The 12,754-nt window shown below is 39.8% G+C and overlaps 1 protein-coding gene across 1 annotated transcript in view; it reads right to left on the bottom strand.

The window, feature by feature from the left end:
- ret (ret proto-oncogene receptor tyrosine kinase) overlaps positions 1 to 12,754 on the bottom strand; it is a gene marked incomplete in the record, with an annotated part of 38,275 nt that overhangs the window by 11,220 nt on the left and 14,301 nt on the right. Inside the window, 11 exon segments of the mRNA XM_014019910.1 lie at positions 275 to 422; positions 1,570 to 1,814; positions 1,895 to 2,020; positions 2,103 to 2,213; positions 2,310 to 2,438; positions 3,779 to 4,052; positions 6,468 to 6,667; positions 7,639 to 7,834; positions 7,909 to 8,147; positions 8,222 to 8,518; positions 9,388 to 9,624. Of these exon segments, the coding sequence (XP_013875364.1) occupies positions 275 to 422; positions 1,570 to 1,814; positions 1,895 to 2,020; positions 2,103 to 2,213; positions 2,310 to 2,438; positions 3,779 to 4,052; positions 6,468 to 6,667; positions 7,639 to 7,834; positions 7,909 to 8,147; positions 8,222 to 8,518; positions 9,388 to 9,624 (2,202 nt within the window).

Raw genomic sequence — 12,754 nt, 5'->3', positions numbered from 1 at the left:
GTTATTTTATTAAACCTTTTTGTTAAACTTTGAAACCTGCCTGCGCCCTGGGTCTGTCTCGTCACCATACTCCCTCAGTTAGCAGTGTTGGCCTATCATTAATCAGATCAGTAGCTGGTTAGGAATAGATACAGCCTCCTGCTACAAGGATGTAGCAAACCGCTGGTTGTGCAATAGTCTTAATTTTGGACCTCATACCACACCATCCGACTGGACCGCAGACCAGTCTGGAACACAGACCAGTCCGGACCTCTGGATGGAGGATGGTTTTTACCTTTCAGCATCTTCACAGCCACCGTGGTGTAGCCAACTTTTCCCTTCAGCCTGAACGCCGTTGCTTTGACAACTTTCCCAAACTCTCCTTCTCCCAAAGTCTTCCCAAGAACCAGGTTTTTACGAGGAAACTCCCACTTTGGATCCTCCTGTTGAAACAGCCGAAAAACATCAAAGACTCACCAAGATCAAAAAATWAATCTGTGACGCAACCGCTCCCCAACCTTCTGAGCATCACGGACCAAAAACTAAAAACTGGGGAGAAAAAATTAAAGYTCTTACTTTTATTAGCTAAGGTTAGCTTTAGCTTTGGAAGCTWGGAATATTAGCTTTTTCTGCACAAATAAAGCATAAATCAATGCTGAGAGCTTAAAAACTTGTTCAAACTAAAGTGTTGAAGATAAAATAATCAAAACAAATACTACAAATAGCTAAGCAGTCGCTAAAAGAAAACCAGCAGAATAGAAGCTAAAGACTAAATTCAGCAAAACATATGATAGAAGCTAAAATTAGCAAAACAGTTGGGGTAGCTGTATGTTAAAACAACCAGAACAGTAGCTACAAGTTAGAACCAGCTGAACAATAACTAAAAGCTAAAATTTGCAAAATAGAAGCTAAAAACCAGCAGAATAATAGCTAAGGGTTTAATTTAGCATAACAGTGGATAGAAGCCAAAATTAGAAAATAAACAGTCATAGTAGCTTACTGCTACTGTAGTAAGCTACTATGTTGGAGAACAAAAGCTAAGAGTTAAAACTAGCTAAATAATAGCTAAAAAGCTAAAACTATCATATTAGWAGCTAAAAAGTGCATTTAGCAAAGCCGTGGAGAGAAGCCAACATTTGTAAAACTGTCATAGTAGCTGTAAGCTAAAATAATCCGAACATTAGCTACAAGTTAGAACCAAAAGGACAATAGCTAAAGGCTAAAATTAGCAAAACCGTAATTAGAAGATAACCCAGAAGAGTAGCTGAAAGTTTAATTTAACAAAACAGTGGATAAAACTCTAAACTAGCACATCATAAGTAGTAGCTGAAAGCTAAAATCTTTCAAACAGTAGCTAGAAGTTAGAAGAAGCAGAAAGGCTAAAAGCTAAAATTCGCTTGCCGACTGAGGCACTCACAAGAAAGACACACAAAAGGAAGTCATTTTTCAAAATAAAGTATTCCTGCATACCAAATAAAACTATTAATATACATTATTTTAGGGAACTTTTTTCTCCTCGGTACCAAAAGAACCACGGACCGGTACGGGTCCTCGACCCAGCAGTTGAGAAGCCCTGCTCTAGAAGCTTACGGGTATCTTGAAGGTGTCGGTCTCGATGGACTCCTGCGAGCYGCGGCGCAGGTTGTTGGCGGGGAAGCTGATGGGGTAGACCTGCGCCGGCCGGCGGAAGGTCATCTCAGCCGAAGCTATGGGGGCCTTCGGGGACTTCTTGTGGTAGCGGTGGATGAAGTAGGATGACAGCAGGATGGAGACGATGAAGGAGAGGAGCAGAGCCGTGGCGATGATGGTTTTGCACATGTCGTCGCATATCGCCTCTGAAACAGCCGAAACGTTGCGATGCGGTGAGAGCTTGGTTTGAAACAGAAACGACAGACGGATGTTTACGTGAACTCACCTTCTCTGGTGAACTCCTCCATCTTCTCACAGAAGCATTTCTCAGAGAAGCAGTAGCAGGTCCCGTGGCCCGCTTTAATGCCGAACCCGCTCAGTCCCGATTCAAAGCCTCCGATCACGCCTTCCCCTGCAGAAACCRAAGGGACAGAGCGTCATCTTCCTGCAGAATTTATTTGATCTTTTATTCGATGAGAACATGCGGGTCCTACTGGTGCAGTCCTGCGGACAGATCGACAAGTCTTTGCTTTCCACGGCGTCACAAAACGTATCCGGACAGGTCCGCAGGTCGGGCGAGCAGGTCGAGTAATTCTTTGTGATTTCTGAAAGTCAAACGAACACCTCAGAGCTTTTATTAAATGAGTCGTGTTTTTATGACTCGCTGCTGAAAACGGTTCTGTTGGTTCTGCAGAGCCCACCTCGGTCCGAGCCCTGCCGCCACTGACACGCCCCCGCCGTCGCTCCCAAACCCCGAGACGACTCGCACTCCCCTCGCTGTCTGTTCTCTGCGCAGGACAGCAGCTGGTTCTCCTCTCTGGTCCGGTTCGCTTTGAGCAACAGAACCACAAGTCTTCAACAACAAGCTAAAGCTAAACAAGCTAAAGCTAAAACAACAGCTGCTGGAGTTCTGAAGAGAAACACAGAGCTCGAGCTAAACACGATCTCAGAATGTTTCAAGAAGTACAAAATATCTGTGGAAAGATTTTGAAAAAACTAAAAGTTACAAATATCAAACATTTAGCTAATAGCTAAAGGTATCAGAAGGCTAAAAAAAATAAAACTACCAAAACATAGCTAAAAGTTTCAAGTATCATAGCTAGCTAAAATATAAAGTAGCAGAATAATAGCTTAAAGTGCCAGTGACATCACAGTTTTGTAATAAATATGAATGCATTTTTGGAAAGGCAACATTGACAACATATTGTCAATAAGTTTCATGTCGCTGAGATGAACAGTTGTTGAGATATTCACATGTAAAGTAACAGGAAGTGATGTCAAAGGGAAATGTCAGAATGAACAGAGCGTTGATAAAAAGGCCGACAACACAGACTGTAGAGAAGAATCGGATGTTTCTTTAGATTATTTTAATTACTATTATAAAGAGATGAGGAAGAGTCAGAGTTCAAAGAATATTGTTTAATGAACAAAAACCGGAGTTTTATTTCTTGACGAGTTCCCCTTTGATGTCACTTCCTGTTTCACTCTGTCTGCGCCAAGTTCAAAAGAAAATATATMAATTATGTGACAAAATGGGTAAAATCATGTGTTTTATACCAAGTTTCTTAAATATAAAGATGTTGTCTTTCTTTGACTTTTTGTATTTCGTGAATATGCATGTCACAGACACTTTAAAGCTAAAAACAACAGCAGCTAAAAGCCAAAAGCAGCAAAATGTGGGTTAAAAGCATCAAAAGCTTCAAGTGTTTATAAAGGCTAAAACAAGTTCAGTTTATCAAAGGGTATCTAGAAGTATCAAAAGGCTAACTAAAATAGCCTAAATTGGCAACACAATAGCTAGATAAAATATAAAGTAGCAAAATAATAGCTTAAAGCTAAAAAAAAACAAACAACAGCTAAAAGCCAAAARCAGCAAAATGTGGGTTTGTGTGTTAAAAGCATCGAAACACTTGCTTAAAATATTTATAAAGGCYAAAACAAGTTCAAATTATCAAAGGGTATCTAGAAGTATCAAAAGGCTAACTGCTAAACATAGCAAAAACATAGCTAATAGCTAAAAGCAGCAAAAAGCTACCTAAAAATTACAAAAGACTAACTAGTAGCTAAAAGTGTCAAAACAYTAGCATAAAGTGTCAAAAAGGCTAAAACTGTCTGAACTATCCTTTAATTCATCAGAAGAATTAGTGGAAACGATGGTTCCAGTTTTTACCTTCGCCCTCTAACACGATGTGGATCTGGGTGCTGGCCTCCAGCTGCGTTTGTCCCTCCTGAGCCACGACCACGTACTGCAGGTCCGGACATTTTCTCAGCGCCTCCGAGTTGTTCACGTACAGAACTCCCTGCACGCCGTCCGAGGACTGGATGACGCTTACAGCTGAGGAGCAGAAYGACGAATCAGCCGAAGTGTTGTCCGGAGCCTCCAGCTGATATGAGACACTGAAGCCGTCGAACTGAAGGCAGTTTTCCACACAGACTCGTCCAACCTGACAGGAAATAAAACAAGTCAAAAACATTGATTTAACAATAAAAAATATATTTTTCTACTAAAACTCAGTTTGAGCTGAACGCTGAAGGCTGCTAAAAGCTGCCGAAGCAGCTGAAACTGTGTGGTTAATGATAAAAGAAGCAAAACATTAGCTAAAAGGCAAACGTTCTAATTAAAGTTAACAAAAACACAAGGTAAAAAAAATGCAGCTAAAAGCTTAAGGAAGCTAAATGATAGCTACAAACTAAAACCAACTAAAGGCTTGCTCACAGCTAAAATAATAGCTAAAATCTGTGAAAGTTTATCAAAAAACTGAAGTAGAAAAAGTTTATCTAAAAGGAAAACATTGCAACAAGCTAGCTAAAWGTATCACAAGGCTAACTGGAAGCTAAAATTAGCAAAAGACTAACAAAATATAGCATTAAGCTTGACAAAGACTAAAGTAGCAAAAGGCTAGATAAAAGCTAAAAGTAGCAAAAGGCTAGCTAAATGAAGTAAAATGCTAAAGTAGGTAGCAAAGTTGAAAGCATCCAATGTATAGCTTAAGGCTAAAATATTAAAAGGCTAGCTAGAAGCTAAAAGAAGAAAAAGGTTAACTCAAAGCTAAAATAGAAACAAAAAAACCAACTAGCTAGAAGGTAATAATAACAAAAGACAATATCTAAAGTTATAAGTAGCCAAACAATTTATAAAGCTAAAATTAGCCAAACAACATCCAAACCAATAAGTAGCCAAACAAGATATAAAGCTAAAATTAGCCAAACAAATACTAAAACTAAAAGTAGCCAAACAACATCTAAAGGTAAAGTAGCCAAACAACATCTAAAGGTAAAGTAGCCAAACATCTAAAGTTATAAGTAGCCAAACAATATATAAAGCTAAAAGTAGCCAAACATAATCTAAAGCTAAAAGTAGCCAAACAACATCTAAAGCTAAAATTTGCCAGTTTTCTGAAGCAGAACAAAGTTTTTGATGGAAGCGTGGACATTTATAAATAAAGTTAAATATTCTAAAAAGTACAAAAGCTACAGAAATCAAAAGTCATAGCAKCTGTTTTCTAAATGAGCTAAATATTTTGGATTAAWGAAYRGCTAAAATAACACAAAGTATGCWGAGGTAGTTAGAACAAWAAAAYAGGAAATCAGAATCCCTGACTTCTTCTGACTGATTGTTCTAGATTCTGTTTTGTTTAATCATTTTGCTGCCAGCAGGTGGCGCTCTCTCTGTTCTTATATCTCCTCTGTTGAAAACACATCTTCAGTACTGCTGAATCACCCTGAAGTCCAGGCTTTCCCCTCTTTTACTTAATTACATAACCATAAAATATATTTCCATAAAGCAGAGAGGCGCAGCTCTAATATGATGCCTGGCACTCTGCCATCAGCTGACGGGAGGGAGGTGGTCCTTAAAGAGACATGAGCTGAAATCAACCTGAACTATGAAAAAAAAGACTTTATGAAGATAAAACTAAAGACTGACAGTTACAAACCCAGAGTTTTACCTCAAAATTAAACAATAAACTCATCATTCGTGGAACATCTAATGAAAAATGTACTTTACATGAATGAACAGTCTGGTTAGACATATTGGTTGGACAGTCTTGTTGGACAGGTTGGTTGGACAGTCGTGTTGGACAGGTTGGTTGGACAGTCGTGTTGGACAGTCGTGTTGGACAGGTTGGTTGGACAGTCGTGTTGGACAGGTTGGTTCTTGTTGGACAGGTTGGTTGGACAGGTTGGTTGGACAGTCTTGTTGGACAGGTTGGTTGGACAGGCTGATTGGACAGTCTTAGTTGGACAGTCTTGTTGGACAGGTTGGTTGGACAGTCTTGTTGGACAGGTTGGTTGGACAGTCTTGTTGGACAGGTTGGTTGGACAGGTTGGTTGGACAGTCTTGTTGGACAGGTTGGTTGGACAGGCTGATTGGACAGTCTGGTTGGACAGTCTTGTTGGACAGGTTGGTTGGACAGTCTTGTTGGACAGGTTGGTTGGACAGTCTTGTTGGACAGGTTGGTTGGACAGTTGTTGGACAGTCTTGTTGGAAAGGTTGGTTGGACAGTCTTGTTGGACAGTCTTTTTGGACAGTCAAGTTTGACAGATTGGATGGACAGTCAAGTTGGACAGATTGGATGGACAGTCTTGCTGGACAGTCTTGTTGGATAGTTGTTGGACAGTCTTGTTGGACAGGTTGGTTGGACAGTCTTGTTGGACAGATTGGATGGACATATGATCTATAGATGTCTACAGAAGGCTGGAGTTTCTCATCTGTTCACACTGATTTGTGAGAAACTCTGACCTTTGTCTCTCCAGCTCCTCCTTCAATAAAACCTTCAACCTGTTGGACCTCCAGACTTTATAAAGACTTAATTTAAGACTCTGGACTAAACCAGRTGTGGGTGTTAAAACCTTTGTACCTGTGCGTAAAGTGAGGCTCTGCGGGACACACTGAACATGTATGTGCTGTTGGTGAAGTGGATCTGGACCGGTAAAATGGTGATGTTGAAGTGCAGCAGGACCGTCCCCTGTGGACCCGGGTATGTGGTGTCGTTGACCCGGTACTCCAGAAACACGCTCCGGTTCTCCGTCACATCCAGGTTTTTCTTCAGGACGAGCTCTGAAATCAGAGGAACGAGTGTGAAAAAGAACAAATCAAGTTAWTGTTTTTTAATAACTAAGGTTTTTCAAAATGTTTAACTTTATTTAAATATATATTTTTCCACAGAAACACATCAAGAGCTGTTCRGTTCTTCAGAAACTTTCTTTGAAATCAGCTTTAGCTGCAAGCTGTGTTTTTTTTATTGTCATGCTAGTTTTAGCTTTTACTCAAACTTTTGCTGTATTCAAGACACTATCAAGCATTTTGATACTTTTATTTTTCAGTTAGCCTTTTATAAATTTATCTAGCCTCTAGCTACTGTTAGCTTCAAGAAAGCTGTTTGTTGCTTGTAGCTAAAATTTTGCTACTTCTAGCTTTTATCTATCCTTTTGATTGTTTTAGTTACTTTGTTTACTTTTATCTTTAAGCTAACATTTTGATACTTTTAGCTAGTGTTTCACTACTTTTACCTTTAAGCTTTTCTTTTGCTACTTTTAGTTCCAGCTACCACTTTACTATTTTTAGCAAGGCTTTAKTTTATTTAGCTTTTGCAGGRTTTTYCCTACTTTTAACTTTTGGCAAACATTTAGTTACTTTTMGCTTTGMGTTMGCCTTTTGCTAYTTTTAGCTARCTTATCATACTTTYRTAGCAAACATGTTACTTTTAGCTTTTAGTTAATCTTTTGCTACTTGCTGCTTTTAACCGTTAGCTAACTTTTAACTTTACTAAAAYTTTCAGCTTTAAGCTACACTGTTGCTACATTAGCTAGTCTCTAGCTAACACTGGTTAGCATTTCCYCACTCTTAAGTTTTAGCTTACGCTATGCTACATTGCGACAGATATTTGCTACTTTTAGTTTTTAGCGTTTTGTTATTTTTGTGTGCATTTTGCTTCTTGTAGCTTTTAGCTAATGCTCAGCTTTTTTCATCTGTTTCAGCTCCTTCWGAATTCAGCCTTTCTCTGGTTTGAATTAAGTTTTGGTTCTTACGGTAATTAAAGACGGACTCTCGAACTCCTCCCTGAGCAGCTTTCCTTTCACTGAAGGTTCCTTTGACATCAAAGGTTTCTTTGATCCAGGCGTCGCTGCTGACGAACGTCTCCACAAACTTGTTTCCGCTCTGGTCTTTTGGGTAAATCGTGGTCAAATCCCTGTCAAAAACAAAGAGGGAGCCGAAAGTTGCCCCCTGAAATGAGGGAAACGATAAATAAGTTTTGGTCCGATGTTCAGCCTCGGCGAAAACGTGGCGGTTAKTTTTGCCTTTTTGCGATTGTAGCTGATGACGACGACGGCGGTGTCCGTCCCGTTCACGTACGGCGCGTTGTCGTCCTCGTCGTCCACCAGGACCTCCAGCGAAGCGTGCACTTTGGTGATGGAGGTTTCTGTTTGGACGGTGCAAACCACCAGGATTTTGTATTTTTCACTTTCCTCTCGGTCCAAAGGAGCGGTCACCACCAGCTCCGTGGTGTTCCCGTTAACGGCAAATGGTGCTGGGGTTTCTATAGACAGGAAACAAGTTAGCTTTGTCTACATTTCAGGTATCATTGCTCAGAATCTTCTAACGGATCCTCACCTGACTCCACGCTGTAGGAGACGGTGTAATTAGGGCAGGCGTCGAGTCTCGTGAGTTGCCGGAGCTGCCGGAGGGCCCCGGGGAACCTGTTCTCCCTCACGTGGGGGTTGGAGGCGTCCATGGGCGGGAAGCAAAGTTCCTTGAAATCTGTCTGGGTGGGGCACAGTGGCACGGAGGCGTTGAYAAACTCCAGGGTGATGTGGGCTGTTTTTTGGGGGTTGCACTGGGACCTCCTGATAACGGTGGTCAAAACCGCGGCCTGGAGGGACAACTTTTTCCGTTGCCACAAACCTTGACCTGAGGAAACCCAGAGCCAAAATAAGAAACAGAAGTTCTCTCGCTGTGCTTTGACTGTTGGCAATCACATCATCATCTTCAGTACATTAATAATTCATTTACTCTCCAGTTTTGTTGCAACAGAACATTTTTTAACAGAGCACTTCACTCTCAGACTKCAGGTTTACTTGTGGTTCMTRGAGTTTCTAAAAGTAGAATGGRAGGCAGAGCTTTCAMTTATCAAGCTCCKCTCTTGTGGAACCAACTTCCAGTTTCTGTCCGTGAGGCTGACACTCTGTCTACTTTTAAGACTAGACTTGTTTTTCCTTGCTGATAAATCCTATAGTTTGGGTTTCTTGAGCTAGAAACTACACCTAGACCATATAAACTATTTCCGGACTATAAAAATTATCCTTGGACCACAGAAAATACACCCAGACCATAAACACTACCACTGGTCCATAGTAACAAACCTGGACTATAAAAACCACATTTGGACCACAGAAACTATACCTAAACCATAGAAGCTGCCAGTGGGCCATAGAAACCACATTTGAACCATAGAAACCACATCTGAACATACAAACTACCACTAGACTATAAAAACTACACYTGGACAATAGAAATGACACGTGAACCACAGAAGCTACACTTGAACTATAGGAACTACTCCTAGACCATATAAACTAAATATGGACTATAGAAACCACACATAAACCACAGGAGCTACAGTTGGACTACAGAAACTACACATTGATCATAGGAAATTCACCTGGACCATAGAAACCACACYTTGACCACAGAAACCACACCTGGACCACAAGGACTATGGGAACTAAATCAGGACAATAGAAACAATACGAGCATCAACATGCTGGTGTCCAACTCACTCAGCGAGGAAAAGTCCACCTCCTCCAGGGTCTTCCTCAGGGACAAGACTCCTGTACTGGGGTTCAGGTGGAACCAGGTGCTGTAAGGTGAGTGTCGGCTCTCACACAGGTACAGGTGTGGTTTTTCAGAGTCACTGTCCAGCATGGCGTGGATCTGCAGGACTGGTGTCCCYGCTGGCTGTCCAACATACACCGTTTCAATATATTCTTTCTGAGGGAAGTACAGACCTGCCACTCCTGCAGAAAGAGATGATAAACATTAAAGAGGGACAGATGTATAGTTTTGATTTGCTCTTTTACTTTTATGGCAACAAACATAAACTTCATCATTTTTATTTTTAGTTTATTGTGTTATTTTGTGTTAAATGAAAAAAATACAATGACTACTATAAGAACAAGAAAAATATATTGTTCAAAGTTTCTTGATGCTTCTTTTCCTGTCTCGATGCTTAGTTCCGTCCTAATGCTTAGTTTTCAGTCTTGATGCTTAGTTCCCCATCTTGATGCTTAGTTCCCTGTCCCTGTGATTAGTTCCCCATCTCAATGCTTAGTTCYCTGTGCTCAGTTCCCTGTATCAATGCTTAGTTTCCTGTCCCTGTGCTTAGTTTTCAGTCTCAATGCTTAGTTTCCTGTCTCAATGCTTTGTTAAATRTCTCAATGCCTAGTTCCCTGCCTTGACACTCATCAGAGGACTGAGAGTCCAAGACAGTTCCTTGATAATTTGACTTGAGGTGAACCCTACACCCTGTTCCTGTGCTCAGTTCCCTGTATCAATGCTTRGTTCCCTGTCCCTGTGCTTACTTTTTAGTCTCAATGCTTAGTTTTCTGTCTTGACAYTTAGTTCCCTATCTTAAAGCTTTGTTTCTTTTCTCAATGCTTAGTTCCCTKCCCCTGTGCTTAGTTTTCAATCTCAATGCTTTGTTTCCTTTCTCAATGCTTTGTTTCCTTTCTCAATGCTTAGTTCCGTGCCTGTGCTTAGTTCCCTGTCCTAATGCTTAATTCCCTTTCTCAATGCTTAGTTCCCTGTCTCAATGCTTAGTTCCCTGCCCCTGTGCTCAGTTTCCTGTATCAATGCTTAGTTCCCTGTCCCTGTGCTCAGTTTCCTGTATCAATGCTTAGTTCCCTGTCCCTATGCTTACTTTTCAGTCTCACTGTTTAGTTTTCTGTCTCAATGTTTTATTAAATGTTTTATGCTTAGTTTCCTGTCCCTGTGCTTAGTTCCCTGTCTTAATGCTTAGTTCCCTGTCGCTGTGCTCAGTTCCCTGTCTTAATGCTTAGTTCCCTGTCGCTGTGCTCAGTTCCCTGTCTTAATGCTTAGTTCCCTGTCGCTGTGCTCAGTTCCCTGTATCAATGCTTAGTCCCCTGTCCCTGTGCTTACTTTTCAGTCTCACTGTTTAGTTTTCTTTCTTGACGCTTAGTTCCCTGTCCCTGTGCTTACTTTTCAGTCTCAATGTTGTTTTTGTCTTGACGCTTAGTTCCGTCTCAATGCTTTGTTAAATGTCTCCATGCTTAGTTCCATCTCAATGCTTTGTTAAATGTCTCCATGCTTAGTTCCCTGTATCAATGCTTTGTTAAATGTCTCCATGCTTAGTTCCCTGTATCAATGCTTTGTTAAATGTCTCCATGCTTAGTTCCCTGTATCAATGCTTTGTTAAATGTCTCCATGCTTTGTTTCCTGCCTTGATACATTTTTGATCTCTTCTGTCAGCAGGAAATTTAACGGACGGTTCGGGTGACACCTAATGCAGCCTTTTAATGAATCTCCCATGTGGTCAATAACACGCAGCTTCCCACTCTCCTTCTGTTCACCTTGAGAAGTTTAATTAGAGGGATAACATGATACAGCTGAGAAATAAATCATTACCTGCCAGCATGTGTGTGTGTAATAATCCATAAAGCTCTAAAGCAGGCTGAGTGTTTTACAGGAAAATGAAGATGAGCTCCTCCTGTAATTATATCCTTGTTATGTTCCTCTTTGACGACGGTGGAGCGACCATTTAGGGAACGCACTAATGTCATCAGCAGAAAACAAAACTAGATTTTCTATTTCTGTTGGTGCAGTCGAGGCCMCGGCTCCGGTTTCAGCCATTGATTTAATTTAGCTAGGCTTCGGAGCTGATGGATAAAACATGGCCGTCCTTCCTGAAGGATGAGAGAYGCACTCGGAGTGGTTGATGACCTTTTTTTAATAAAAGTATTCTCAAGGTAAAGACAAACAACGGGTGTCTGTCGGTAACCTGTTGACTGTTTCAGGAGTGATTTATCATCAGGATAAAATCTGATTTAATCAGATTAAAGAAGAGACGCCTCAAGAAAACATTCAAAATGAAGCAGAACCTYGATGTTTCTGATTCAAGACCAAGAGAGTTTTAGGAGTTTTGATGCAACTAATAAACAGCACATCCACTAATAAACTTACTGGTACTTTTATTYTTTCTTTTAGCAAAATCAAATAAACAAAATTATTTATTCATAAAACCTCCTGAAACTCTGAGAATCAGAATATCTTTCATCCTGTTCAACTCAAACACATTGGTTTTCTTCAGAGAATACTTTATAAATAGCAAAATTCTCTATTTATTTAATCAAATACTGTTTTAACAGATCAGCATGACTGTTTTTAGTTTTAGCTACAGTTTGCTTATTTTAGTTWTATTTATGCTTTTTAAGCTTTAATATTTTTTAGCTTAATGTCACCTTTAAACAAATGTTTTGCTGGTTTTAGCATTTTGCATCTAATCTGCTGATATTAGCTTTATGCTACTCTTTTGCTGTTTAAGATTTTAGCAACAATTCTCCTATTGGTCAGATGCAAACTGCAGCTGATTTTAGATTTTATGTACCGTCTTGCTAAGGTTAAGTTTCAAATACAGTTTTGCTAGATTTAGCTTTAAGCTACTGATTTGCTAATTTTAGCTTTCAATAATCTTTTGCTGGTTTTAGCTTTAAGCAACTGATTTGCTAAATTTAGCTTTCAATTAATCTTTTGCTTGTTTTAGCTTTAAGCTACTGATTTGCTAAATTTAGCTTTTAATTAATCTTTTGCTGGTTTTAGCTTTAAGCTACTATTTGCTAATTTTAGCTTTCAATTAATGTTTTGCTGGTTTTAGCTTTAAGCTACTGATTTGCTAATTTTAGCTTTCAATTAATCTTTTGCTAGTTTTAGCTTTAAGCTACTGATCTGAAATGCAGCTTTGTTTTGACTGTTTTAAACTCAGCAAAAGGTTTTATTCAGTATTTTTACTACACTTGATGAAAATGCTTATTTTTCGTAGTTTCTTTCTGATTTTAAGTAAAAAGTAGCTTTTAAGAGAAAACTGACAGAACTAAAAGAGTTTGAAAAAACACAATAAAAACAGAGCTGCAG

This window comes from Austrofundulus limnaeus, unplaced genomic scaffold, assembly GCF_001266775.1.
Source record: "Austrofundulus limnaeus strain Quisiro unplaced genomic scaffold, Austrofundulus_limnaeus-1.0 Scaffold235, whole genome shotgun sequence".
Taxonomy (NCBI): Eukaryota; Metazoa; Chordata; class Actinopteri; order Cyprinodontiformes; family Rivulidae; genus Austrofundulus; species Austrofundulus limnaeus.
This window is presented reverse-complemented; position numbering and strand designations above follow the sequence as displayed.